We start from the raw sequence: 27,865 nt of genomic DNA, 5'->3' as shown, positions 1-27,865 counted from the left end.
TGTCCTGAATTATTAAGCACGGGGTGGGCTCCGGAGCACATGCTGAGCGGAGCGGCTGGGGCTGCGCGGCGTGGCGGAGCAGCGCTAGCTCCCTCGCTCACTCGCTCGCTCGCAGGGACACACGCAGGGGCTGACAGCTGTGCTGGTGCTGATAAGGGAAGCCACAAGGAGACGATCGAGGAGAGAGACAAGCGGCAGCAGAGGCAGCGGCGGCAGAAGCAGCACCAGGGCTGCGGAGCTGCTGGGAGTGGGAGTGACGCCCCCACCTCGGGCCCCCACCCTGTCCCTGTCCTCCTCCTGCTTGCCCTGAGTTTAGAAGAGCAGCCGCTGCCACCACCGCCACTCCGGAGGGCACCAGGGCTGCTGGCCAGGGAGGGACAGGGGCAGGGAGGCTCTGGCCAGTCCCAGCAGCCAGGGACAGATGCCGATCGAGATTGTGTGCAAAATCAAATTTGCTGAGGAAGATGCGAAACCCAAGGAGAAGGAGGCAGGGGATGAGCAGAGCCTCCTGGGGGCTGCTCGGGGGGCAGCAGCCCCCCGGGACCTGGCCACCTTTGCCAGCACCAGCACTCTGCATGGGCTGGGCCGGGCCTGTGGCCCAGGCCCCCATGGACTGCGCAGAACCCTGTGGGCACTGGCCCTACTCACCTCGCTGGCTGCCTTCTTGTACCAGGCAGCTGGCCTGGCCCGGGGCTACCTGACCCGGCCTCACCTGGTGGCAATGGACCCTGCTGCCCCAGCCCCAGTGGCGGGCTTCCCAGCTGTCACCCTCTGCAACATCAACCGCTTCCGGCATTCAGCACTCAGCGATGCTGACATCTTCCACCTGGCCAATCTGACAGGGCTACCCCCCAAAGACCGGGATGGGCACCGTGCTGCTGGCCTGCGCTACCCAGAGCCCGACATGGTAGACATCCTCAACCGCACTGGCCACCAGCTTGCCGACATGCTCAAAAGCTGCAACTTCAGTGGGCACCACTGCTCCGCCAGCAACTTCTCTGTGGTGAGTTCTGCCAGCTGGGCTGCCTGGCCTGGGGTGGTGAGGCTGGCGTGGGGCGGGGGTGGTACGTGAGGGCATCCTCAACAGGGCTTCCCTTCCTTCCGCCACCAGAGGCGGGCCTGGTGTCTCCCCAGCCGGTGTTTCCCTCTGGCTTCCCAGCCCTGGAGCGGTGGACAGTCCTAGGGACTTACCCCAGTGCTGCTGCTCCTCTTCTTGGTCCTGCCGCTGCTGCAGTGCCCAGGGCTGGGGGCCAGGGGCTAGCCTGGGGTGAGCCCAGGGGTCTTGAAGCTGGTCAGCTAGCAGGGAAGGGATGTACCCTCCCAAGGCTGGACTGACTGATCCCCACTTTGCTCTTGCTCCCCTTTTCTTCTGGAGCAACTGAATTCTTCTCCCTCCCAAAATGAAGGTGAAAGGGACGGGTATTTGGGGGGCTTTGGCTAGGGAAGGACTCAGGGCTGCCTTCTGGGGAGCTGGCCCCACTGGCAGACTGGATAGAGATGGTCTTCGTGTACACTGGGTGCCAGTGTCTCTTCTGTCCCTGTGTCTCTCACTGCCCCCCTTCACGGATACCCTCACACATCCCTCTTTCATGCTCCCCCCAGCTTCGCCTGCCAGTGGCCCCCTCCATCCCCTTGTTGCTCCCTTGCCCGGCTCTGGCTCCTACACTGAGGATCACTCATTCACTCTGTGTGCATAATTCACCCTCAGTGCTAGCACACGCACATGCACGCGCGCACACACACACACATTCCTACTGCTTGGGGACACAGTTTCCTGCACACTCCCTCTCACACGCACTCAGTGTCCCTGTCACTCCACTCACATGCACACCTGCACACCCACATACCCACACGCCCAGAGAGCTATTCAGCTCCATGCCCATATTCCAGCTCCTAGCTGCCAAGGATGGGGTCATGCTGTGGGTGCCATCTCACCTCATGACGCCCCTTCATCTACCCCAAGTGCTGCTCCCCATTCTCCATGCAGAGATTGCTGGCGCCATCTCTCACACATGTAGGAACACAAACACATGTACCCTGGCTGGGAGTGTCGGCTCGGGCTGCTCTCCCTGCACACCTCCCACAGTCAGGTGTGTGAGTGCGGGGGGTGTGTCTGGTGTACTGTCTGTCTATCAGCAATCCGTTCACCCACAGTCACAGGCTATCTATTATTCACGGTGCTTGAGATGGCTGTCCCCAGTCCACAGTTGACTCCCAGCACTGTGTGTATCTGTGTTTTCATCCTCGGTACCAATGCCCATGCAGGTGCAGATGTGTGGTGTCAACACGGTGCCCACTCAGGCCAGCCTCCAGCAGCAATGGGGACTTTCCTTCCTCAAGGCCCAGCCCCCAACCCCAGGCTTTCACTCACTTGCTGCCTCAGTGTCACCAGGAAACACACTCCAACCGGGTCCTGGCCCCCACCATGATTGCTGTCTGGGGCCTCCTGACATTGGGTGGGGGCAATTAGATGGCAACAGAGACCCAAGAAGGAGAGGATTGTGCTGGAAGCAGAGTCAGAGGGCATTAGCCCATTGTCTGGCTGTACACCTTGTCTTCTAGGAAAACTCACTGCTCCCCAAAGACAAGCCTGGGAGGGTCCCTGAGGAGGAGGTGGGATATAGAGTATGTGGCCTCTAAGATCCATGGGGCTCCTCTGTCCTGCAGCCTCACCCCTCCTTGTTGCGGGGGTCCAGTCTTAGCAGGTGCTGTTGGGGCAGAAATCAATGGGGTCTTTGTGTCCCCTAAGCAAACTAGAGCAGGAGTTTGTGTCTCAGGCCCTTGTTGGGGGTGGGCAGGAAAGGGGAAGGGTAATGACATATCAGTGGGAGGGAAGGGGAGAAAGAGATGGAGGGGGGCTGAGGAAGTAAAGAGAGGGAGCCAGAGTTCCTGCCTAGCCTCCAGGGAGGGAGGAGGTGCCTGGAGGATAGAGGGACAGGGAGTCCCCTGATCAAAGCTGGTGAGTCCCTGGAAATCCCGGGAAGGGCTGGGAGGAGTGAGGGTGGATTTCCCACAGGCCCTTTGCTACCCTGGGGCTGCAGAAGAGAGGAGAGAAGTTGTGGGTCTCAACTCTGGGGCTGCAGAAGGATAACAAGGGGAGGAGGAGCAAAGCAAGCACTGGGGGGTGAGTCCCCTTTGGGGTTCCTATTCTCCGTGCCCAATCTAGATTCATACCCTTATGCCCATACCTCGTTCCCATCTGCTGAGTGTAACTTCCCTTGGATCTGGCACCTTCGAGCTAAGCCTGCTGCAAATGCACCAGGGTCTGGAATTAAAGATTGAGATGGGGCCCATGATCCGCGGCCTCGGGGAAGATGAGGGCATGTCATCTGGGCAAAACTGGAGAAGGGACATGAAGACACTGTGGTGTCTGGTGAGGGCATGAGGTCTGTAATTGTCTCTGTGGTGAGGACATGGAGTCCATGTTGGGGATGTGGGGGGGTCTGTGATGGGGAGATGGGTACCTGAGACAGTTGGTGGGGAACATGGAAGCAAGTGGGTCATGAAATGGTCAGTGACGGCGACAGCCTTCAGTAAGGGGCTATTATGTGTTTTCTGTTGCTTTCCCTGTTTCCTCTTTCCCACTCCCCACTCTGCTGTGACCTTTCCTCCGGAATCCAAGTTAATAAATGTCACATTTTCCAGCCTATTTTTACTCCTGGTAATGCACCCTCCCCCAGTCCCCTAAGCTGCTGCTCTTGCTTCTGTTACCACTGCAACTGCTCTTACCCGGTGCTCCCAGATAGCCCCTCATTCACTCCCAGGCAGTCCATCAACATGGAGCTCGGTGTACCTACTATGTGTTGGGATCCCTGCTTGTGGGGGACAGCAAAGAAGAGAAGCCCTAGTCCCTGGTCCCTGTCCTCAAGCAGCCTACAGTCCCATGGTAGAGCAAGGACAGGGATGCTCAAAAGCTTAAGCAACCATGCAAGAGTTAATCAGCCATGCAAGTGGTGTCATAAGGTGCCAGGATTAATTGCCAGATGAGGTGCATGGATAGGAAGAACCTGAGTTCAGAGAGAGAGGCCACTCGGGCTGAAGAGGGCTGGGGAGGCTTAAGGGATGAGGCAGGATGAGGCAGGCTGGCCACGGTGTGGAGAGGAGGAGAGGGAGGAGGGGAGGAAGAGAGAAGAGGATGCTGGGGCTGGGGGTGCTCTCCCTCCACACTGGTCTCCTCCAGCTAGTCCCCAGCTCTCCTCCTCTTTCCCTTTCCCTTTCCCTGCCACGCTTAGTCTCACACCAATCCACTCCCACTTATACCTCCTACTTTCTCTGTCACCTATGTGTTCCCCTGCCACCTTGTAGATGGTTCTCTCTTTCTTCCCCATTCCTACCACCATTTGCTCCAGGGGTCCTGTGCCCCAAGCCCCAATTCCACTTTTCACTACCGGGCTCATGCCCAGCCTGCCCACTTCCTGGAAGACAGGCATCACCCTTCCCCACTCGCCAGCGTCTCTAGTTGTACAAAGCCAAGACGGCTCTAAAATTCAGCATCTCCTCTTAGCTGGAGACTGTACCCTGCAGGGGTCAACTGTGTGAGTTCTTGAGTCACCTGATTGTGTGGATTTGAACCTTGGCTCTACCCTTTCCGCTGTATGGCTTTGGGGGGACCTAAAAATGCTTCTGTGAGCTTCGGTTTTTACATTCATTAAATAGGATATTAGAACCTAAACATTTGGGGTTGTCCTAAAGATTAAAGAGATGCCTAAAGTGCTTAGCACGCTGCCTGGCACCCACATCCTAGGCACTCTGCAAGTGTCAGCTGTCAGAAACGCCACCAACCCTGCTCCTGGCTATCTTTAACCTGACTGTTCACAGCACCACCTACTGGTTTCGGACCCCTGCTTTGGCATTGTCGCTGCTGTCCATCACCTGGTCTTCCCTCCCTGTTACCCTCGGGCCCAAGTCCTCCTCAGTGCCGTTGTATCATTTCCGTTTGATCCAAATAGGCACGCACGTGTGCATATGTGCCAGAGTGTACGCACACTCTAGGTCAGTGCTAGCCAAAAAAACATTCTGTGATGACAGAAATGTCCTGTGTCTGTGCTGTCCAGCATGGTAGTCACTAGCCATATGCAGCTGATGAGTATTTGAAATGTGATTAGGCATGTGTGGCTAGTGGCTACTGTCTTGGACAGTGCAGCTCTTGATGATTCTAGGAATGAGGTTCAGACTGCCTGGCAGGCTGGAATTAGAACTGGGATCAAGGACAAACTGTAATGGCTGCAGGCTATGAACTACTGTTCAGGCTGAGGTACCAGGCTGAGCTGAGGAGGGTGCCTGGGGCACTGGGGCATCTAGAAACACCTTGCAAACCAAGGGACCTTTTTTCCCAGGTGCAGATCAAAAATTGGCCTTTCGTCTTCCATTCCACTTCTAGGAAAATTGAGGCATGGAGGAGCAGGAGAGTCCCTAAGGAGGGAGGTGTAGGTCCCAGACCTTCTTCATGGGGGTTTAGAAAATTCCTGGAGGGGTGGGAGACAAGGGCCCTGTGGGTGCCTCACTGTCTCCATCCCCTCTTGGCTCCCAGGCTTCCCTCCCCCTCCCAACACTCTTTCCCCACAGGCTGGTGACTGCCGTGACTATTAATCACTCGCCCTGTTCTCTTCCTCTCTACTAATCAGGCACAATTAGACAAGGCCTCTTCCAGCTGGGCAGTCCCCCTCCCTGCCCTCCTCCCTCTTCTCCCAGCCCTACCCAGCCGCCACCCAGGGCAGCTCTGATACAAGAGGAAGAGCATGTAAGCCTTCTCTCTCTCTTTGGCTGCCAAGTTCCCCGTTTGGGGCTCCTCAGCAATCCCCTCCTTCCATCCCAGCTTCCCCCTTAGCCCCTTCAGTTTCTTTTATGGTCAGACCAGTACTAATAGTCTCTACTCCCCCCCCCACTAGACCCCCTGCCCTTGGCCATGGGAGTGGCCACTCCATGATCCATCCCAACTCCATTCTTTTGCTTTTGGGTCTGAGAACCTAAGGGCTACTTCTAGCCCTTGTTGGCTCTGGAAGGATTCCCAATTGGCTGGGGTTGGTTCAAGCCTCTTATATACCAGATGAGCTCTGACCCCCATACCCTATGTCCTCTGTCTCCTCTGGTACCATCCTCTTTCAAGGTGTGAATCTTGAACACAATTAGTTCAACATCTAGTTCAGGGTTGGTTCTTCAGGAGCCAGGCAGTCAGGTCAGGGAGGGAACACAGTGGGGAAGGGAGGGGTCTGAGGAGAACTAGAGATTACTTAACAGAATGGACAGCTGCTCTTCATTTCCAGTTAACTGGAGGGTGTCCAGTTAACATGAGGGTGCCCAGTGTTGGAAGGTTTCCTATTTTTGTCCAACTAAGGCCCAAATCTTGCTTATTTTAATATTTTTTTTTCTGATATAAAAAACAGCAAGGGCTGTCTCCAACTCACCCGGAACCCAGTGTGATCGCTGGTCCTGCTCACCTCTTACTCCAACACTGGCTGCTGTCCCTTAGGCCCTCCTGCAGGGGGCGCCTCAGTCTGGCTACTTTAGCAGTGGAGTTGGTGGATCAGGATTTGGATGGTGTGGTCCTGCAAGGAAGGGCAGAGATTGTTACTGTCACAGAGGGCTGGTCTGCAAGGGCAGTGGGGAGGGTCATGAGGAACGTGCCCCACCCGGCCCCACTCAGCAGCCCCGTGGCCTCTTCATTAATCAGGAATCAGCCCTGAGCTGGGCTCATTATCAGCTCAGCTTCTCCTCGCACTGCCGGAAGATGCTGATTAGCATTTGAAGAAATGGCCCCCACGTACTGTTCCCCTCCTGTCCTCCCTCTTTCTTCCCTACAGTATTCCTTCCTGGACACCCATTCCTGCCCTTCAGCTTCCCAGGAGCGATCTGCTCCCTCTTGTGGTTAGTGGCAGGGCTGCCTCTGTGAGATCAGGGCTGGGGGCAGAAAGAATCAGAAATGTAGGGGATCCCAGGGAGCACTGAGAGCACCCAGCCTCAAGGTTATTCCTGCTGAGGCCCCTGACTCAGTGGTTCAGTGGGTCCTACTGGGTGGGGGAGGGAGAGTGGGGGATGGAACCTGAGGGTGGTTCAGGAAAGATGCACAGACACCCTGGAGGAAGATGAGAGGGCAGCTTCAGGCTGGGGGTTAGCAGTGTTGCCTGCCCTTCCAGGTTCTTCTGCTCTGCATCCCACCTCCTTTGAGCAGCTGGTCAGAAGAGGTGGGGACAGCCAGCTTGGTGGGCAGGAGGCCTGAGGGGAGAAGACCTACCAGGGCATTTTCTTGTTGTCATTTTTGCAAATCATGGTAGAGGCTTAGGATCTTCAGAGCCACCCCAGATTTGGGTGGGTTGGGGGGGGTGGACAGGGACCCTGAGGGTGGGGACAGGAAGACTCCCCTGCTTTGTGTTTTCCAGGAAGGTGGTGGGGGTGTCTGTATTTCTTCTTTGGGTCCCCAGGCTGGGGGCTAGCAGCTCTGGAAATCCAACCCACCCCTCAAATGTTCACGGTGCCCTTGGGACACTCGTTTTGGTTGGAGGGGAAGCAGTTCCAGAGAGATAGGCATAGGCTGCGGCAGCCGAGGCAGCAGCGAGAGTTCAGAGAGGAGCCACGGGATGATTAAGGGGAAATGGAGGATTGATTTAGGAGGAAAGATTAAAGGAGCTAAATCCGTGGCGCTTGGCTCAGCGGTGACTAAGCGTGGACAGGATAATAGCTTACAAATGTGTGAAAGGTGTAAATACCAAACGGGGGGAGGGGAGGCGGCTAGGCGGGCCAGGGGAGCGGGGCCAGGGGGCTGGGCAGGCCCCGGGAGGGCTGGGACCCAGGGTGACTGCTCCGTGGCGCTGGCCCCTCCCCAACGGGAGTACAAAGCACAGAAACTCAGTATTTGGGACCTCCGGGTTCCTGGAACCCGGGGTAGGGGTTTCGTTTCTGAGGCTCCGCTTTTCTGGGCCTCGACTGACCTCCACGTCTCATTTCTGCCCGACGACGCACCTGAGGTCGCGGGTTCAAATCCCACCCGCGTTCCTCGGTGCCCCTCAGCACCAGACCTATAGGCTATCCCCACGCCCGCCAGCCACCCCCAGCTCTGCAGACATCTCCTCGCGACCCTCTCCAGGCCGTCCGGGCTCCCGCCCCTTCGTCCCTCCCTGGCCACGGCGGGCGGCGGGCGACGGTGTCTCCCTCCGCCGTGGAAGCCTCTGGCGCTGCTGTGTGCGCGGAGGTCACTTTGCCGAGGAGCCGGGAGCCGAGGGAATGCAAATGAGGCAAACCCAGGGAGGAGAGCCGAGGCGCCCGGAGGAGAGGAGGAGACGGGAGGAGGGCCCTGGCGCGGTGATGGATGCCTGCCCCGCAGGAGCGCGCGCGGGCGTGGAGAGTGGGCCCGGTGCGGCTCTGGGCTGCGGGTGGGCCCGGCCTGGGCTTTCAGGGTGGTGGGTATGCGCGGGACAGCAGTGGGGGCCTGGGGGCCGGTCAAAGTTCCTGGTGGGCACACAGCCACCCATGGCTGTCCCCAAGGCCACCTCAGCTTTGTTAGGAACTGGCAACTCACATCCGGTGTGGGTGTGTATTCCGCGGTGTAAGCACAACTCTTAGCGACAACTTTGCATGGGAGGGGAGGTCAGGGAAGGACTTAATAACCAATTAAAAATATTCTCGCCTGAAAAATTGATTTTCTAGGGTTTAAGGCCTAAGCGTGGCTGCCAGGGGAACATGGTTGACCGTCCGGCCTCCTCCTCTCGGTTGGAAGCTGGCGCTCCCTGGACCTCCGCATTCTTCCACCATTCTTCCACCGCTTGAACTCCCTGCTCAGAAATCTCAAGGCCTTGCTGGTCCTCCTTCCGTCCACCACAGTGCCCACATTTACATTTGAACAAACACAGTGACCGTTGCTTCTCAGACTCACCTTAGGAAGGAAGTCTCCTTGAAAAGCTCATGGGTGATAGTGGGGACTAGGGGCTGTGTTGACCATAAGGCAATGGAGACCTACACATTCACATAACAGCCTGGACCCCTGGAGGGGATAAGTGTATTCTCTGGTCTTGACTGTGACACAATCCCCATGCGCCTCCTGGGCAGTGGCCTGTGGTCTTGCTCAAAGAAGCTCGGCCTGACCCTCTAACCCAATGGTCCTGTTCCACCATCAGAGGGCTTGACTGGGCTTTCGCATCATAGCATGGACCACAGCTAATAACCTCTACCTGTGATAGGATTGTTGGATTCTTGTGTTTTCTTCTTGTTTGTAGACCTGACACTTAGAATTTGCCTGGCATGTAGTGCTCAACACTTTTTGAATGAATGAATGCCCAAGGGCCGGATGGCAGATTCCCTAAAGGCAGAGACTGTTTTGTTCTATGATGCATCCTCAGCACCAAGCACAGTGCCTGGTATATTGTACAGGCTTCACCAATAGTATTGAACACGTGTTGTTTGAACATCCACCATTCCTTGAGCACCTACTGTTTGTAAGTGCTGTGTGCCAGGTGTATATTGCACAGTGGCTGAATGCAGACTCTGGGCCAGACTGACTGGTCCACCAATCTACCATACTACATGACCCTGGCAAGTTCTTTATCTGTGCCTCCATTATCTTGTCTGTACAACAGAGACAGTAGGGATACTCCTATCATTTCTGTCAGCATTGACAAGCAAATTTATGTAAAATACTTGGACTGTGCCTGACACAGAGTAAGCACTCATTAAATGTTAGCTGATCCTAACATGTTATGTAATTATCTCTTTCTTCATAACACCTCAGAGAGGTGCCTATTTTTAATTATTTTTTTTTAAGTTATACTTGGACACAATACCTTTATTTATTTATTTTTATGTGGTGCTGAGGATCGAACCCAGTGCCTCACACGTGCTAGGCAAGCACGCTACCACTGAGCCACAACCTCAGCCCCAAGGGTGCCTATTTTGATTCCCATTTTATAGATGAAAAATGGAAGATCAGAGCAGTTAAAGCCCATGGACTTAAGCGTAAGGCCTGCTGGTAAACGAGGTTAGGCTTTCCAGCTGGTAGGACAACCATATCTATATCAGAGCCTGCGGGATTTTCTCTGACAAAGTGCCATCCTCTGAGCAGCTTCCAAGTTTCACAGAAAGCCTTACCAAGGGGCATGCTGCCCTGTGAGGGTGGGCCCAGTGAGAATCCAAATCAGAGCTACTGTACCATCTCGGCAGGAAGCTCCATTTCCCAAATGGGCTCACCTAGCATACGTCACTCTGAACTTCTCTAATCCTCACTCCTAATTTTAGGAAAATGAATCACCACTCCCCTTTCACAGAGGCACAAGCTGGGGCTCAGAGAGGTTAAATCAAGCTCCCAAGGTCCTTTGCCCAAGATTGGTGGAAGAGGCAGGATTTGAACCCTGTTTTGTCAGGCTCCAAAATGAGATACACAAAATGAGACTTCTGTGTATCCATTTCCAGTATGACATCCAATGGGCAATCCATGCCCTATCTTGGTTCATATTGGTGTATACAATTCCCATTACTAATATTGAGGCCTCATATACATAATTTCATCTTGCAAATGCCTTTTTTTTTTTTTTTTTTTTGAGATTGGATGTCACTCTGTTGCCCAGACTGGCCTTGAACTCCAGGGCTCAAACAATCCTCCTGCCTCAGCCTCCTGAGTAGCTGGGTCTACAGGTGCACACCATCATGCTTGGTCTCTTATCTCTTTTGAGACTTACAACTACCCTGTGAAATGTCAGCCAGGAATTTTTGTCCCCACTTGAGAGATGAGGAAACTGAGGTCTAGAGAAGTTGATAAATCACTTGGCTAACCAAGGCCACAAGCTGTTAATGGTACAGCTGGAGCTGGGACCAGCATTGACTGACTCCAAGAGAAGTGGCTGAAATGAGTGGAGAATGCTGGCGCTTATAAGGGAGCTGGGACTGGGTTCCAGTTTTGAATTTGTCAGTTTCCTGTGTGCACTTGGACTTGGACCTTGTCATCTTTAGGCTTCTGTTTCAGTCTTGGGCAAAGAGGGGTTGGACTGAGTGACATCGAAGTTCTTTTTTTTTTTAAAGAAAGAGAGAGAGAGAGAGAGAGAGAGAGAGAGAGAGAGAATTTTTTAATATTTATTTTTTAGTTTTCGGGGGACACAACATCTTTGTATGTGGTGCTGAGGATCAAACCTGGGCCGCACGCATGCCAGGCGAGCGCACTACCGCTTGAGCCACATCCCCAGCCCGACATCGAAGTTCTGACTGGCACAAACACCCAGAAGTTTTGGGTTGGTGCCATTTTTCTTCCTCTGCTCCTGGAGAGGATAAAGAAGGAGGAGGATTTGATCCTGGTCACTCCTGAGTAAAGCCAGGCCTGGGAGCTGTCTGACTGCAGAGTGTGAGACTCAGTCCAGGGAGGATGGAGTTGCACCCCCTTCCACTGGCCCACCCTGGACCTCGGGGTATTGTAGGGGTAAGAGAGGCCCAAGTGAGAAGCACGGGGGTGGACTTATTGGAGGAGGGCTGGTGGAATTTGGGAGAAGGAACTACCATGGAAAAGTGAGTGGGAGGGCGGGTGCCAGGGTTTTGGCAGAAGCAGGGTGCCCAGAAGGTGGTGGAGATAAAGCCTGGACTGCAGATTAGCTCTGGGATTAGCCCAGTCTGGTCTTCACTGCTCCTGGCTAGCTTCTTATCTCCTGAAGGCCCAGGGCCCTCTCCCCCACAGCTCTGAGCCCTGGCCCTGCTAATTGCCTATTAACCCTGTGGGCTCTGTGACTGCAGGGAGAATGAGGGACTGGGGAGGGCTCAGGGAGAAGCCAGCCAGCCAGCCAGCCAGCCAGGGAGAGCTATCTGAGGAAATGGGAGCTGTGGATAGATGGAGCTCAGGAGGCTGAAGGAAGCAATCGCTCAGGGGAGCAAGCTCTGGACAGATTGCTCCCAACTTCTGATCATTGTCTCAGACAGACCCAGAGAAGGGGAAGGAGAAGAAGGAGGGGCACCTGGTGGGGATGACCTCAGGCTCAGGGGATAATCTCAGAGGAAGACAAGAGACAGAGATCAGGCAGAGAAGAAAGCAAGTGAGAGATGCAGAGGGCAGAGGACAAAGAGGCCAGGGGGCCTCCACACAATGTAAGAGAAAGACAGAGGCTGGGGGGAGGGACAGGCTGACAGAGGGCAGAGAAAAAGTCTAGACAGACAGTCGATCAGGTGCCAGAAACAGATAGACCAGGGATAGATAGAGAAGCGTTGGAGAGACAGAACAAGATCAGAAAACAGAGGCTGGGGAGGCAGACTCAGGCTGGGCTCCAGGCCAGCTCTGTAGGGGACAGAGAGGTAGTCAGAAGGGACCAGCAGAGGGCTGGCCAGAAAGGAGATGGCAGAGGGGATCCAAGAGAGTCCTATGGAGAAGCTGTTCACCCTGAGTTCAGAGGGGCCTCTGGCAGGCCATAAGCTCTGGATAGGGTCAGGCAGAGAGGAGGAAGGACCAGACCAAGAGGGATGATCAGCACAGGGTGCAGAGGCTGAGGGGCGGTGTGGGTGGGTGATCTGGAGAAAGCGCCACTGCCATCAGGATACTTCTTGGCCTGGGACTTTCCCCTCTAATTGGGCCATGGACTCTTAACCCCTGACCACACGCCCTCCTTACAGGACAGTCCATGTGGCAGGAGCAGTGGACTGCCAGTGGGACCTTGTGGCTGAGCAGCCGTGCCGTCTCCATGGAAGAAGCTGTGGGCTGTGCTGCCACCAGAGTTCTGCCACTTAGGAGCTGGCGGCCCCAGCGACGCTGCCTGGACCAGGGACTGTCTCCGGGGCAACGCTGTGCTCTGCCCAGCAGTGGGGCCTGACCTGGGCTGTGCAGGTGGCCTGGTCCTTTCCGCCTAGCCTGTTCATTCCCTGCAGAGGGACTCTCTTAGGCCTGGACCACTTCTACTTACCTCCCTGCACAACCACCTCAAGGGCACATGTGTCCCACAATCACCCCTTCCCAAGCCAGGGATTTGTTCCATCCTGTGTGGGGCTAGCTGAGCATCCTGTAGCGTGTGTCCCTCCAGTACTGCCCCACCCAGGATCAGGAGCCTCCAGGAGTCACTCACTCACTGAACATCCATCCACCCACCAAGCATTTTGTAAGCACCTGCTGTGCCTTCACGGGGGTCTGTTCCATTTGCATCTTGCCCGTCATTTACTTGCTGGGCGCCCAGTCACTTTCCTTCTCTGAGCTTCAGTTTGCCTCATCGCTAAACAGAGGGCAACGACACTTACCTCATGTGGCTTCCTTGGAGGCTCAAAGGAGAAAACAGATCAAAAGCATCTATCAGAGGACCTGGTAGGAAGTGGGAGTGTTTGATGGCGTTTGCCTTCCTCTGTCGCTCACCTCTCCTCTGCAAAACTCGTTGGGCTTTGGGGATGCCAAGAGGGAAGCAGGACTCCCAGCCTCAGAGAGTTCATCCCCCCATTCTTGGGTGAGGTTGAGCTTCCAAAAGATCTTGGCATTGCCTGGCAGTCAGGGCTCTGCCAAGGTGGTATGAGTGTGGAGGGGAAATGAGTGAACTGCTCATCTCCCCACACAGTCCAGGCCTCGTTTGTCCTCTCAACTGGAGCATGCCCTCAAAACTGGCTGTGTCAGCAAGAGCTGATTCCAGCATCTTCTTGGCTGGAAATAGTATGAGGTCGGGCATGTTGAGATTTGTATGTGTGTGTGGTGCTGGGGATTGAACCCAGGGCCTCACTCATGCTAGGCAAGCACTCCACCACTGAGCTACATCTCCAGCCCTTTTTATTTTATTTTGAGACATGGTCTCCTTAAGTTGCCCAGGTTGGCCTCAAATGTTATCCTCCTGCTTCAACCTCCCAAGTAGTGGAATTACAGGCATGTACCACTATGTCCTGCTCACTTTGAAATTTTCGCAAATACTTACATATTCCCCCCATCTACATTTTCACACCACCAGGGACCCAGGAATCTTGTACCCAGCCCATTTTGGGGTTCCTCTACCTCTGGTGACATGTCGAAAGAACACAGGTCTTGGTTAGACCATTTTGCTGGCCTCTTACCCCTTCACCTAACATCTTTCTTCTCACAGTGTGGTCAGCTTGTTATTAGAAACACAGAATCTCAGCCCTGCCCAAATCAAACCCTATCTATTAAATCAGAATGTACACTTTAAAAAAGTCCCCAGGTAGCCAGCTGGGTGCCATAGCACGTGCCTGTAATCCCAGTGACTCGGGAGGAGAGATCCTAAGCAACTCAGTGAGACCCTGTCTCAAAACGAAACAGAACAAAAAATAAAAAAGGTTGGGGATGTAGCTTACTGGTAAATGCCCCTGGGTTCAATGCCCAGTACCAAGAAATAAGAAAAAAATAAAAAGTTCCCCAGGTGATTTGTGTGCACATTGGAGTTTGAGAGGCACTGATCTTGGAGATCTTGGCATATCAGCTTAATTATCTGAGCCTTGATTTCTTAATCTGTAGAATGGGGAGATAATAATACCAACCTCATGGTATTATGTTTTTCATGAGGATTCAATTAAACAGAGCATGTTCAGTGGTTAACGCTCTGCCAAGGGCATATCAAGGGCTCCTGGAACTGTAGGGCCTACTCCAGCCCCTCAGATGGACACAGGCAGAGAGGACGCAGATGAGAGCAGGGGTGATATAGATGGGGATCAAGAACTGGAATGCAGAGGCTGGGCGGGGGCAGGTGAAGAACTAAAAAGCAGCAGATATGGAGAGAATGAGTGCAGAAGATGCAGAGGAGTGGAGTAGAAAGGAAAAAGGTACAGGGGAAAAGACACATGGGGTCGCATCCTGTCTCATTTCACCTGGATGGAGGAAAAGCCTCTTGAGGTAGAGTGGGCTTGGGGTGGGGGATGCCAGCAATTGACGGTAGGAGAAGCTAGAGCCTTGCCCATGGCTGAGTTCCACCACTCCTGCCCACTAGCTGTGTCACCCTGGGCAAATCACTTCACCTCTCTGAACTGCAGTTTCTTCATCTGTAATAATAGAGATAATAAACCTACCTGATACCAGAGAGGCTGCGTGGATGAGATGGAGCAGCAGTAGATGTTGCCCCGTTTTGTAAACTCCAAGCTACTTGTTATGCGTGTGTTTTTGATTTAGGAATCAGGCAGGGTAGCCGACTGGATGCAAGAACTGCCTGACGGGGAGGAGCAGGGTGGGATCCCTGGAGCACTCAGGCTGGGTGGTTGACCCAGCGACAGAGGGAGGACTTAACTCTGCCCTACGGGATGTCCCCCGGACCCCCAAGGCTCTGCTAGGAACTCTGCACTTCACTGCCCTCAACCCCGCCTCTCTGTCCCTTCTGCCCTCTCCTCCGCAGCGAGGCCTCCAGGAGATCTTTTCCTTCGACACAGCTTCGTGCCATTTGTCCCAGCTTTTACAGTGTGAACATGTTCCGCCGAGGAGCAGGGAGGGGGAGCGCAGGAGCGTGATTGAGTGCGCTGACCTCCTGCCCCCAGGGAAGGTGCTGCCTGTGATGGGTTTGACCCAGGGGCTTGTCTCTGTGGGGTGAGCCTGGCAGGAGGAACTAGATCCACCTCTCCCTCAGCCGCTTTCCCACCCCAGCTGCCGCGCAACTCTGGCTCCATCCCCAGCCCGAGCCTCAGCTTCTATCTCCGGGCCGTCAGCGCCATCTGGTGTCCATTCCGGAGAACCCTCCCCAAAGGAATAGGGAGAAGGACTTGGCTCTGCAGTTAACATCTTACCTAAATATCGCTTATGCCCCGCACTGGGGCAAGAGAGGGAGACATAAGGCAGGCTCGCTGCTCCTGCGAGGCGTGCGCTCTGGTGGTGGTGGTGGGAAGGCGGACAGGTAGACGAACCAGATCATCTCAGATCTTGGTAACTATCTGAGCAGATCAACAAACTGAACATGTGTGTGGTGTATGAGCCAGAAGCTTAAGCTCAGGCTTAACAGCTGTGCCAAGTGTGTGTGTGTGTGTGTGTGTGTGTGTGTGTGTGTGCGCGCGCACGCATGTGAGTGTGCATGCACTCGCTTGTGCATTCCAGGAGAGTGAACAACAACAACAAAGACCAGAGGGGAAAGGAGGGGCAGATGTTTGAAGTTGTCACAGATCCAGGGGTGGAGGAGCAGGAGAGGCAGGCAGGGGTCACATCACATGGAGACTTTCAGGCTAGGAAAGGAGCTTGACTTCATTTTCTAGAAAAATGGGAATCCATGGTTGTTTTTTAAAAATAAAATTTATTTCATTGTGTATTTGAGGTTTATAACATGATGGTGTAGGATGCAGATAGTAAAAGCCAGCAGGTGGTTTGATGGCATCTAAGTGTTCTGGCTGCTGTGCAAAGGATGGAGGGGCAGGGATGAATGAAGGGAGATCAGTTAGGAAAAGATGATGGGTGCGTCACCGGAGAGAGAAGAGAAATAGAGGGATTCTGTCTCAAGCAGAATTGCTGGGGACTTGCTGCTGGATTGGATGTGGGGTGAGGGAGATGGAGATTTTAAGGATCCTCACTTGAAAAAGAGATAGCAATTATGGGACCCTCTATTCAGAGAGGAGAATGGTGGTTGGGGACAGGATATTGAGAAGATATCAAGAGTTCTGGCATTGATGTGTTATAAATTCGAGCTGCCTTTTAATCATCGAAGGGGGATGACAGTAGAAAAGATAGAGCTCAGGGGAGAGTGGACTGTACATTACTTGCTGGTGTAATGGCCTTTGGGGCAGGGGTGGCCTTGGGGCAATAGGGACAGGGAATTTTGGAGTTGTCTCACCTCCTGTTCTCTCACCTTGCCCCCCTCCAGGTCTATACTCGCTACGGGAAGTGTTACACCTTCAACGCGGATCCACAGAGCTCACTCCCCAGTCGGGCTGGGGGCATGGGCAGCGGCCTGGAGATCATGCTGGACATCCAGCAGGAGGAATACCTGCCCATCTGGAGGGAGACAAGTATACAGGCGGGAAAGGGACAAGGGCCAATCTGGGGACTGGGGTCTGGACCCTCTGTCTGGGATAGGTTTCCAAAGATTTTCATCTCTGCTGTGCAGATGAGACATCGTTCGAGGCAGGTATCCGGGTGCAGATCCACAGCCAAGAGGAGCCACCCTATATCCACCAGCTGGGGTTTGGTGTGTCTCCAGGCTTCCAGACTTTTGTGTCCTGCCAGGAACAGCGGGTGAGCACTCCCAGCTAGTCCTAGATTGGGCATGGGTTGGGCCTTCATGATCAGAGGGGGTCCCAACAAGGCCTGCCTTCCAGAGGCTCACAGCCCACCAGGTCCCTTGGTCCTTGCTGTGGCTGTGGGCATCAGGAAGGACTCCTGGCCTTGACCCCTTCATGCCCTACTTCTGCAGCTGACCTATTTGCCCCAGCCCTGGGGCAACTGCCGGGCAGAGAGTGAACTCAGGGAGCCTGAGCTGCAGGGCTACTCGGCCTACAGTGTGTCTGCCTGCAGGCTGCGCTGTGAAAAGGAGGCCGTGCTTCAGCGCTGCCACTGCCGGATGGTGCATATGCCAGGTAGGCACCCCACCCCCATCCGGTCCTCTGTGCCACTCTGCCGGGCTCCACAACTTCTGGGAATGGGGATGTGTGCTTAGGTACCTGCAGGTGTACAACATATGCCCATGTCTTATAGCCATGGGAGTGTGCTTGTGTACGTGCTTGGGATCTTCTGCATGTTTTTACATAGACATTTGGGAATGTATGTTAATATGTATTTGTGCATGTGTGTGCTTATGTACATGTTGTGTGATTGTGTATTTTGGGGTATTGTATGCTTGTGCTCAGATAAATTGCATACCGTGTATATATGTGTGTGCAAGGATGCATATTTACAGGCATAAATGCATTTTCATGCTTATGTGCAGAAGTGTGTATCAGTTCATCTGTGCATGTGTATGTGCAAACATGTACATTCGTGTACATATGGTGCATGCATGCCCACACTGGGTGTATGGTAAAAGAGGGAGGGGAAGGGATTGTAGATTCCAGGAATAATGTTTTCTCCTTTCAGGCAATGAGACCATCTGCCCGCCAAATATCTACATCGAGTGTGCCGACCACACACTGGGTCCGTGCTGCCTCCCCTCTCCCTCACCTCTTCATCACCCTCTTCATCTCTCTGTCCACCCTTTCCCTCCCTGTCTTGGCTCCTCTCCCAATCTCTCTCTGGAGGATTCTTCCTGGGACTTGAGCCTTATCCCATACCTCAGGGGTGTCTGAGAACCTCTGCAGGTGCAGACACTTGGGTAAGTGATGCTCACAGGGCGAGGTTGCAGAGAGCCCAGGACTGGGGCTGAAGGGCTGGGCTTCCAATCTTGGTTCAGCCAATGAGCTCAACTTCTCTGAGAAAGCAAAATGACTTCTTGTCTCAGGAAGAATACGTTGCTGCCTGTCGGTGTGAGCCAGGCAACCCCATCTGTCCACAGGTCTCGCCTGATTTGCAACTCACCCATCCATTCATCCATTGATTGATTCATTCATTCTTCAGACCTTTACATTCCTCTGGGGTGCTAGAGGTGGGAGTGTAACAAGAGTCCAGCCCTTGATGAGCTTACAGCCCACCTGGGCTGTGACACAGTGGGGATAGGGAGCCTGGGGGTGCTACAAGGCCCCAAGGATGGTCATGCAGCCCCAAGGAGGGCAGGGAAGATTCCTAGGAGAAGTGAAATATAGCTGAGCTTGAAGGGTGCATGAGAGTCAGCCAGCTGCAAAGGACATGTTTTAGGTGATGGGAACAGTGTGCACTAAAGAGCTTTCGGCTAGAGAGTGTGCTTTGCTAAGGCCAGAAAGGTCAGTGTGACTGAAGGCAGAGAAGGAAGGGGCTGACAGAATGGAAGGGGAGGCTCTGGGAAGCCAACGAGGGCTTAAGGCAAGGCAGGAATGCCATTGAACCTTCCAAAGGTGAGTCTGATAGGACTTGAAGCAGGGGCACTGGCCACAGCTCATTGTAATAATTCAGAAGTGATGGGACCCCAGGGGATGGGCCTGGGGGGCAGGGCGAGAGGCTGTGTGGCAGACTGGCACATGCAGATCTTCTTTGACCTCCACACCACCTGCATCCATTCAAGGAGTGGCTGAAGAGTGTTCAGTGAAGGAACAGATGTGTGATCAGGGATAAGGGAGGTGAGAGCCCACAGAACTAGAGAAACCAGGGAGCCTTCACTCTCCCAGGTCCAAATCAGGCAGGAAGGGAGCACCATGGAACCCAGACAGAGACTTGGGGCAGAATGATGATGGCAGGTGAGGGGGAACCACAACCTCTGCCAACCTACAGTCTGACAATCAGGAAGTCATACCCTGGCCTCTCCTACCTCACATCCTCTGACCCTGCCCAATCCGAGGCCAGAGGGCAAGGGAGTCTAGGTGATTCATTTGACAAACAGCCTTCTGGGGATGGAACAAGGGAGAGGAGAGTGGAGAATAGATCTGAAGGTACGTGTGGAGAAACTCTAGCACAATGAGCTTGTACATCTTGTCTGCCTGTTTGTTTTGTTGTCTGTCTGTCTGTCCATCCATCCTAGCATCCTCTCCATACTTACTTGTGTGTCTGAGGCCTCGCGGTTGATTGGTTTTGCAGATGGGCTCTGACCTCCCTCTGAGCATGGGGCCTCCTTGACCCAGGGGCTGGGAGCAGAGGGATAAACCTATGGGAGGGTGCTGTGGGTTCTCCTACACCTGCCTTCTTGGTTTTTCTAAAGCTGGTCCAGCAAGAACTCCTGGCCAGTGTCCTCTAGGAAGTGCCAGGGCTGGCTCTCAGGGTGGACATGCCTGCCTCAGGACAAGCCCTGTGCCTCCTCCCTGCAGCTAGTGGGCTTGTGGGCCACTCTCCCCTACTGCAGTTGATACCTCTGTGTTGCAGACTCCCTGGGTGGGGGCTCTGAGGGCCCGTGCTTCTGCCCTACCCCCTGCAACCTGACCCGTTATGGGAAAGAAATCTCCATGGTCAGGATCCCCAACAGGGGCTCAGCCCGGTACCTGGCGAGGAAGTACAACCGCAATGAGACCTACATACGGTATGTGCCTACTTATGGGCTGTGTGTGTGTGTGTGTGTGTGTGTGTGTGTGTGTGTGTGTGGAGTCTGCCTTCAACAGGCCTGGTACATTATGGAGACTGAGAATGGGCTGAATATTCATGTTTGATGAATCTTCTCTGCCAGGACTGATGTTCACAATTCTTTTCTTCTGACTACCCATCCTTTAAGTCCCATCTTGTATCCACCTCTAGGAAAGTACTTCCTGGCCCAAATGTCCTCTCTGAGCTCCCACAGCCTCCTGTACATATCCCTGCTGTTGCATGGACTCCATTGTTTTAAAACCTTCTATATGTCTTTCTTCCTGGCAACCCAAGAGCCATTAAATACCCAGGGAGTGAACTGCATGCTGACGGAGAAGAAGAGGGTGGGTGGGAGAGGCACGGGGAGGGGCTGTACTGAGCCTTGAGTCTAGTACTGCAGCCAGTCAACAAATACTAAGCATGGTCTACATGCCAGGCCCAGTGCTGGGTGGTGGGTACAAATGATTCTGATACAAAACCTATGTGCCACATTTGGAACAAGCCACATTTGATGGTGTTATGCTGATTTTCAGACCCTGATGGGGGAAGGAAAGTAGGGGAGGCATGAGTTGGGTCTTTGAGGACTCTGGGTTGGAACCTTGGGGGAGAGAGGGGAGGCTTCTCAGTTGGAGAACTGTAGGGTGGTGGGTGCCCAGAAAAGCCTGAGCAGCAGGAAGCCTGTGTGGAGGGAAGCTCAGAAGAAAACTGGATAAGAAGACACAATGTAACAGATCTGGGGGGACAGGCTTGAAAGACTAATGAGCAGTAGGGAACCACTGAAGGTTCTAGAGAGGCATAAGGAAGAGGCAAGGTGAAGATCCTGCTGATTTTGAAGAGATAGGAGACAATACTTCAGGCCTCAGAGGTCTCTTGGGCCTTTGCCTACCATTCAAAATATGAAGCTAATACCTCGGGGACTACCTCCCCTCATGGCCCTTGAGAGTCTGAGAGGGTGGTCACAAGCTCCCCAGCACACAAAGGGTATTCAGATCAGAATCTGCCGGAGCTGAGTTGCTCCTGCCAGCTGTCTCCTCAGGAAGAGTGGCTCTGCAGGGATACCCTGTTTTCTTTCTCCACAGGGAGAACTTCCTGGTCTTAGACGTCTTTTTTGAGGCCCTGACCTCTGAAGCCATGGAGCAGCGAGCAGCCTATGGCCTGTCAGCCCTGCTCGGTGAGACCTAGCCCCTGCTCCTACTCCCATGGGGTGGATCAGCCCAAGCTGCTCCCTCTGACCCTTCCCTCCTGATCCCCAGGAGACCTCGGGGGACAGATGGGCCTGTTCATTGGGGCCAGCATCCTCACGCTGCTGGAGATCCTTGACTACATCTATGAGGCAAGGGAGTCAGGAACAAGGACGTGGGGGAACAAGGATGTGGGAGACCCAGAGCTGGGTGGGCAGGCTCCTAGTGGAGCTGGTCTGGCTGGGCAGTCGGCTGGAGCTGGGCCTGACTGGCTGGAAGACCTGAGGGCCCTGAGGAAGCAGAAGGGTTTGGCCAGAATGATGTGGGATCTTACTGGGGAGTTGCTGGGCAGCAAGTCCTACAAGCCAGCCCTCTTTTTACCAAATTTCCTGAGCCCGCTTCTATACCCCACCCTGACCCTCAAGGTGTCCTGGGACCGACTGAAGCGGGTGTGGCGGCGGCCTAAGACGCCCCTGCGAACCTCCACTGGAGGCATCTCCACTTTGGGGCTGCAGGAGCTGAAGGAGCAGGTGAGGACAAGCTCTTCAGAGTTTGCAACCAGTGCCCTCTTCAGGACCTAACACCCCCCCAGAATTTCTGAAGGGCCCGAGGGGACAAGGAAAGGCTGTTGCTTGAGTCCTCCCGTTCTACTCCCTCTTCATCCTACAGAGTCCCTGTCCAAGCCGGGGCTGTGCTGAGGGTGGGGGCGCCAGCAGCCTGCTCCCCAACCACCACCACCCCCATGGCCCCCCCGGAGGCCTCTTTGAAGACTTCGCTTGCTAGGATGGTGCTGTGTTAGAAAAGCCCCAGGAGTCCAGAATCCCTCCCTGGATCCCCAATATTATCTCCTCCTGCTCCTGGGACAGAAGGCCTGGGGGCAGCACAGGCTAAGAGGAGCGGGCGGTGCTCACTGAGGGCCAGGACTCAGTTCTTGCTCTCACCTGATCCTTGCCTCTGCTGCTCTTTAGGAGGGTCTCCCCACCCCCAGGGCTGGTGCCCAGGGAGGGTTGGGGACTAGACCAAGGGCCCCTGTGCAGGGGGAGGAAAGAATAGAGAGGGAGGTGGAGATGGAGCCCACCCCTGCAGGGTGGAACCCTCTGTACATTTGTATATATTTAGGGAAGACAGGGTGGGGTGGGGTACATATGTAGAAGGTGGGTGGGGCTACAGGGGTGGGTGATTCCAGGACAGCCAGGGTCCCAGAGCCAATGTCAGCAGAAGAGGGCAAGTCCCTGGGACTCAGGTGTGCTGGGCTAGTCCTACTTCCTCCTTTCCAGGCCCAGTTTCCCTCTTGGCAGGGGGAGTGGGTAGCCCAGCAGGTCTGGCCTAGCTCCTAGTCCCCTTGCACCAACCCCTCCCCAAGTCCTCTCCGCAGGGAGCAGGTAGACCTTTCAGAGCTTGACTGAGCTTGGGTTGGGGTGGGAAGGCAGCCCTCCCAGGCCTCTCTCCCTCCAGACTGGTTTTATAAAGTGTTGACAAAATTGGGAATAAAGAAGCATAAAGAATTCTCTGAGTGTGTTTGTGTGACCTAACATATGCCAGTGGCTGGGGCTGGGATGGGCATGCTCATGACTTGATCCCCCAAAAGGAAATGCAGTCCCCAGCAAGAACAAGACACCTCCATCCTCAGGATCAACCCCCGACTTCTCCAACCCCTACTTTTCAAAAATTCAGATTCACCAGTCCACATTCAGCCAGTTTATTAAGGGAGCTTCATCAGGGGTCCAAAAGGGAGAAGGTGGGAGATGCCCCCCTCCCTCAGCTCCCCCTGTCTCCAACTCATCTGCAGCCCGGCCCCTAGGACAAGACCCCAGGAGATGTGGCTGGCGTCAGGCATAAATACACAGAGGCCACAGCCTGAATCAGCAGCGTCATGGGGAGACTGGGCTTGGGGCATGAAGGGGTGACTCTGGGGGTGCCTCCCCCAGGGTTTGTCCTGAGCCCAGGGTCCCACAAAGCCAGAGCAGGGGACCAGCAGGCTGCCCCGGGGTCTGAGGTTTTGGCCAGCCCTGTCCAGCGAGACTGGCAGGTGGCTGTGGGTTATTGGGAAAGAGCAGGGCAGGGTGCAGCCGCGCCAGGGTGCAAGGGCCCATGGTGGACGGGGGTCAGGTACTGTTGCCCTGCTCCTGCTCAAAGAGCAGCATGGCGAGCTGGGTTCGCGAGCCGAGGCCCTCGAGCATGCTCTGGCGGCAGCGATGGTATAGGTCCTCGCTGAGCCGCGCACTGCAGGACTGGGCCCGGTAGCGCTGCAGGAGTGCTGGCTCCACCGCACGCAGTACGTGCAGGCTGGAGTAGCGCAGAAAGAGCTCATACACATCCAGGCTCTCCAGCAGCTCCTCCTCCTGCTCTGAGGCTGCCGCCAGCCTCCCTCGGGCGGTCACATAGTCGGAGTTGTAGAAGCAGGCCTCGCTGGCTGCCTGGCGATCGAAGCGGCCTGTGTCACGGCCCAGTTCTGGTGGCCCAGGCCCCTGTGGTGGAGCCACAGCTGGGTGGAAGGCCTGAAAGTGCATGGGAAAGAAAGCCTGCCAGCCAGAGATGGCATGCATGCGGCAGCGGTTCAGGAAGTCAGGTGTGAGCACTGTGTCTGGCCCGGCCAGCAGGAACAGTGTGTCCAGCGGGTGCTTCTTGGAGAGCAGATCCATGAGGCGTAGTGGGGAGGGGGCGGCTGTCTGCACACTGAGCCAGGGCACTCGGGCACCAGGGAAACGCCGCTCCAGCTCTGCCACGTGGGCCTTGACAGGTGCAAAAACATCTGCATGGGCTGCCCGCTGGGCCTGTCGTGGTTCATACAGTAGCAGCAGCGTCAGAGCTGCTGCATCTCCAGGCTCCAGTGCTGCAGTAGCAAAGGCCTCCAGGAAGCCAGGGGCCAGGTCACGTTCGGTCGCAGCCAGGGGCAGCAGCACAGTGAGACGCGAGGCCTCAGTGACATAGGGCACGGGCAAGATCTCCACACGGCTCAGTGGTCGGAGCAGCTGCACCCTGCGGGTGAGGGGCCTGCGGCCACCCTGGGGAGTCAGTGCCTCCAGCTGCAAGTCCAGTGTGTACTCCATTCCCCTGGCCGGATCAAAGCGACGGTAGCCATTAACCAGCTGCTGCTTCTGGAGACGTAGGGCTGGGTGGTAACGGCGGTTGAGCTCCTCCAGAGCTGCCCCCAGAACGTCAGCCACATCAGCCCGGTCAGCCCCACGCAGTGGGCAGCGGGGTGAGCCATCGGCACAGGAGAAGGCATGCTGCTCTGTGAAGTAGTCCCAGCGTAGGACCTCAAAGCGCGACATGGGGCGGGATGGTGCTGGGATGCCCACAGGCCAGGCAGCCGCCCGCTCTCCATCAGCAGCCAGACGGCTGGTGTTCTGGATCTCCCACTGAGCCAGAGAAACAGGCCATGAGCAAGGCAGAGATCCTAGCACCAGCACACAGTAGAGGGGCTGGGTAGGTGGCAGATGCCACTCAGGCTGGACCCCTAGTCCTCTACACAACTCTGCCCATCTAGGGCCCCCACATATTCTTTCTGCAGCCTAACAGTTACAAGGTGGGGATGGGTTCTGGAGGCTCCTCTGAGAATGTGAAAACAGACAAGGACTGGGAAATAAGCTTGTTCTGTGATTCGGGCTCTAATTTTATATTCCCTGGGATTTGAGACTTTAGGCCCTGTTTGTCCCACATCCTTCCCCCACACCTCCAAACCCAGACTATACCTGCAACTCCTGGATCTCCTGGTACGTGCGTTCCAGCTCAGCTCGAGCAAAGGCCTTGTGCAGCTGGTACATGTGCACAGGGTCATGCACAGGGTGGGCTGTCAGGGCACTTCGGAAGCGAGGGTCTCCCTCCTGCACAGGCTCCCCAGAGCTCAGCTCCAGATAGCTATAGTGTACCCCCTAAGGAAAGGAAGAATAATGAATTATCTTCACCCTTGTCTCAAAGTGTCTCATCTCCTCATCTTACAACCAATTGTAGGCTTGGAGTCAGATTTCTGTGGGTTGGAGTATACTGTGACCCACTGAGCTTGAGTGACCTTGGCCTCTGCTAGCTCACCTGTGAACTGGACATACAACCATGTCAGAGCTGTCCAGGGTTTCAAATAAAATAACTAACATTGAACACCTACTGTGTGAAAGGTTGCCTTATTTTCTCTGATCCTTATAACAATCCTGGGCAATAATTATTTCCATTGGCATGTATGAGGATACTGACACTCAGATTTAGTTATGTACCCAGAGTCACAAGGACAGAAAATGACAGAATTGGAATGAACACCAAAGCCTGTATCACCACCACACCTTTGCCTCTCAGTGGGAAGTGTACAAGCTTATCTTCCCACCTCGTGGTCGCCTGTGCAGCCCACTCCGGTAGCATCCAGGATGCAACGTCCCAGCCACTCGTCTGGGCGTGCACTGACTATGTCATTGCGGCAGCCTTCCAGGTGGGGGCGCAGCTGCTGTAGTAGTGTGCGGGATAGCAGCACCCCAAAGCCACCGTGGCAGTAGCGGCCGGGGACGGGCTCTCCACCGATGAAATCCTGGGGTCGGCCGAGATAGAGGTGGGTAGCGGAGGCCAGACTGAGGCGGCCAGTTAGGCGTGTCAGTCCGTGCGCCTCAGTGTAGGTGGTGTCAGGCACTAAGAAGAACCAGTCAAAGTCGTCTCCGTGCTGCTCCAGCAGGTGGCGTAGTGCCAGGTGCAGGTGCCCGATGGGCCGCTCCTCGCCTAGCGTCACCACAGCCATGCCAGTGGGTGTCCGGCGGCCCCGTGACCCAGTCAGGAACACCACACGCTCTAGCCGGTGTCCCAGTGTGCGGTTCACAGCCACGCCCAAAGTGGGCAATGTGGCCTGTGAGGTCAGCACCGCCACAAGCAGCCTCTGCCTGATGCCCAATTCCGTGCTGATGTAGCGGGTCCTGGGGGAAGAGACAGTACAGGATTATAGAAAAAGACACGAGGGCATACACAGGCTCCAGCTGGCCATACCTTCTTTGGACCTGTCCCCTCGCCTATGAATAGGATAAGAATAGCACATCTTTCTAAGTGAAACAGTCTTACCCACTATACTTTGCATTTGGGAATGGCAATATCAATGCAGATATGAGAGATATATCATGGCTCTCGATTCCTGATTTTACTACTTAGCAGTTTTGTCCTGGAGCACGCTATTTAACCTTAACCCTCTTTAAAAGCGGTCATTTAAAACATTTAGCCAAATGCTTGACACACCATGTATATACTTATTTCTATATAATACTTTGTAATATCACAAGCACATCACATGAATGATGTAAAGGAATATGTGGCACAGGGGTGTATAGAGTGTGTTCTGGGGAAGGGCAAACTAGGACAGTAATGCACCTTTGTAAGACAGAAGGTAAATTGCAGAATTGGAATTTGAGCCCAGTGTTACTCAGGAGAAATGATTTCAACCCACCAGCAAGGACATTAATGAGTACATTCCTCCCTCCCCATCTCACCCCAAGATGGTCCTTGTAACCCATCAGGAATAAGATACAGGTAAATCTAGTTTTTTTTTTCTTTCCCTCTCTTTATACACTCATCCTATATATTAGTGATTTATCCAACCCCAATAGCCCAGCCGAGGAGCTAAGAGGTCATTTGGGGGAACATTGTGTGGAGCCAGCTTAGGACAGAAGCAGGTAAGTTCAGCTCACATCGGGCTGGGGCCCAGAGAGGACCTCAAACCAGCCCCAGGGTTCCAGGAAAGCAGGGGCATCGGAAGTTATCTGGGCCCAAAGACTTCCTGGCCGGCCAGCCCCTTCCTTCCGGAGCCTGACCCGGCCTCCGGCGGCCTCCCCCGCGCGCGCGTCCAGGCCGGTGCCCGGGGGTGGGGCAGGCAGGGCTGATCACTACCTGACGGCCTTCTTGGCGGCCTGGCCGGGCTGTGCCGGGTGGTAGGGCAAGACACGCGGCTCCCAGTTCTCTGCGCCGGCCCCGGGCCTCTCGCGCTCTGCTCCCGGCTGCACCGAGTTGGGTCGGCGAGCCGCGTTGGTGTTGCCGTGAGGCGGCAGCTCAGAGTCTCCGGGTTGCGGCGGCCCTGGGCCACACGGCTCCTCCACCCAGGTGACGCTGAGCAGGCTCAGGGTGAATCCCAGGGAAATGCCCACAGCCACGGGCCCAGCGGGCCGCAGCACCGACAGCAGCAGCGATGCCCGCATGGCGCCCGGACCGCGGGCCCCCGGCCCCGGCGCAGCCCCAGAGCAGCCCCAGGAGGCTCCAAGGGGGCGGTACCGGGGAGGGGGCGGATCCGGAGGGCCCGGGCCCAGCGGGCGGGCCCGCTCCCTCCCCGCCGGGCAGAGCCAGCGGCCCGAGCCGAATCCCCAGCGCAATGCTTCAATCTCCCTCCAGTTGCGCTTGGCGCGGGAGCTCTGGCCGCAGCAGCCGCTGTCCGACGTGTCACTGCGAGGGCCCCGCCCCCGGGGTGGGGTCTCAGGCTCCAGCTACCGGAGAGGGAGGAGAAGGGGGAGGTTAAAGGGGAAGGACCCCCGGAAGTGCCCCCTCCTCAATGCCGGAGAGGGAGACGCCGGGGGCGGAGTCCCCTATCTCCCCCTGGCGTGGTTGGTGCGTCCCGGGTGACGTCAGAAGCAGCCCGCCCCTGCTTGGATGGTGCGCCCTGAGTGACGTCAGGAGTAGAGGGCCGGAGCTGTCCATCAGCACCAAAGGCCGCGGGCGGGCTCAGGGCATGGGGCCGCGGCTCTGGGGCAGCCCGAGCCCCTACTCCTGTTCT

The 27,865-nt window shown here is 55.3% G+C and overlaps 2 protein-coding genes across 3 annotated transcripts; one reads left to right on the top strand and one right to left on the bottom strand.

Moving 5' to 3' along the window:
* Nucleotides 1-39: 39 nt before the first annotated feature.
* Asic4 (acid sensing ion channel subunit family member 4) lies at nucleotides 40-21,921 on the top strand. Of its 2 annotated transcripts, XM_027941964.3 has the most exons (10): nucleotides 422-1,003; nucleotides 16,707-16,851; nucleotides 16,950-17,077; nucleotides 17,256-17,418; nucleotides 17,915-17,971; nucleotides 19,763-19,916; nucleotides 21,037-21,128; nucleotides 21,211-21,290; nucleotides 21,564-21,668; nucleotides 21,808-21,921. In XM_027941964.3, the coding sequence occupies exons 1-10, from the start codon at nucleotides 422-424 to the stop codon at nucleotides 21,919-21,921; spliced, it is 1,620 nt and encodes a 539-aa protein (XP_027797765.2). The 2 variants fall into 2 exon arrangements, with proteins under 2 accessions (XP_034491625.1, XP_027797765.2); XM_034635734.2 differs by lacking the exon at nucleotides 17,915-17,971 and having other exon boundaries at nucleotides 40-1,003.
* A 900-nt stretch (nucleotides 21,922-22,821) lies between these two features.
* Chpf (chondroitin polymerizing factor) lies at nucleotides 22,822-27,822 on the bottom strand. Its single transcript, XM_027942022.2, has 4 exons — nucleotides 26,992-27,822; nucleotides 25,457-26,030; nucleotides 24,834-25,013; nucleotides 22,822-24,500 (listed from the first exon to the last, which is right to left on the bottom strand). Exons 1-4 carry the CDS (start codon nucleotides 27,294-27,296, stop codon nucleotides 23,244-23,246), a joined length of 2,316 nt encoding a protein of 771 aa, XP_027797823.2. The 5' UTR covers nucleotides 27,297-27,822; the 3' UTR covers nucleotides 22,822-23,243.
* Nucleotides 27,823-27,865: the final 43 nt, after the last annotated feature.

Source organism: Marmota flaviventris, chromosome 11 (genome assembly GCF_047511675.1).
Source record: "Marmota flaviventris isolate mMarFla1 chromosome 11, mMarFla1.hap1, whole genome shotgun sequence".
NCBI lineage: Eukaryota > Metazoa > Chordata > Mammalia > Rodentia > Sciuridae > Marmota > Marmota flaviventris.
This window is presented reverse-complemented; position numbering and strand designations above follow the sequence as displayed.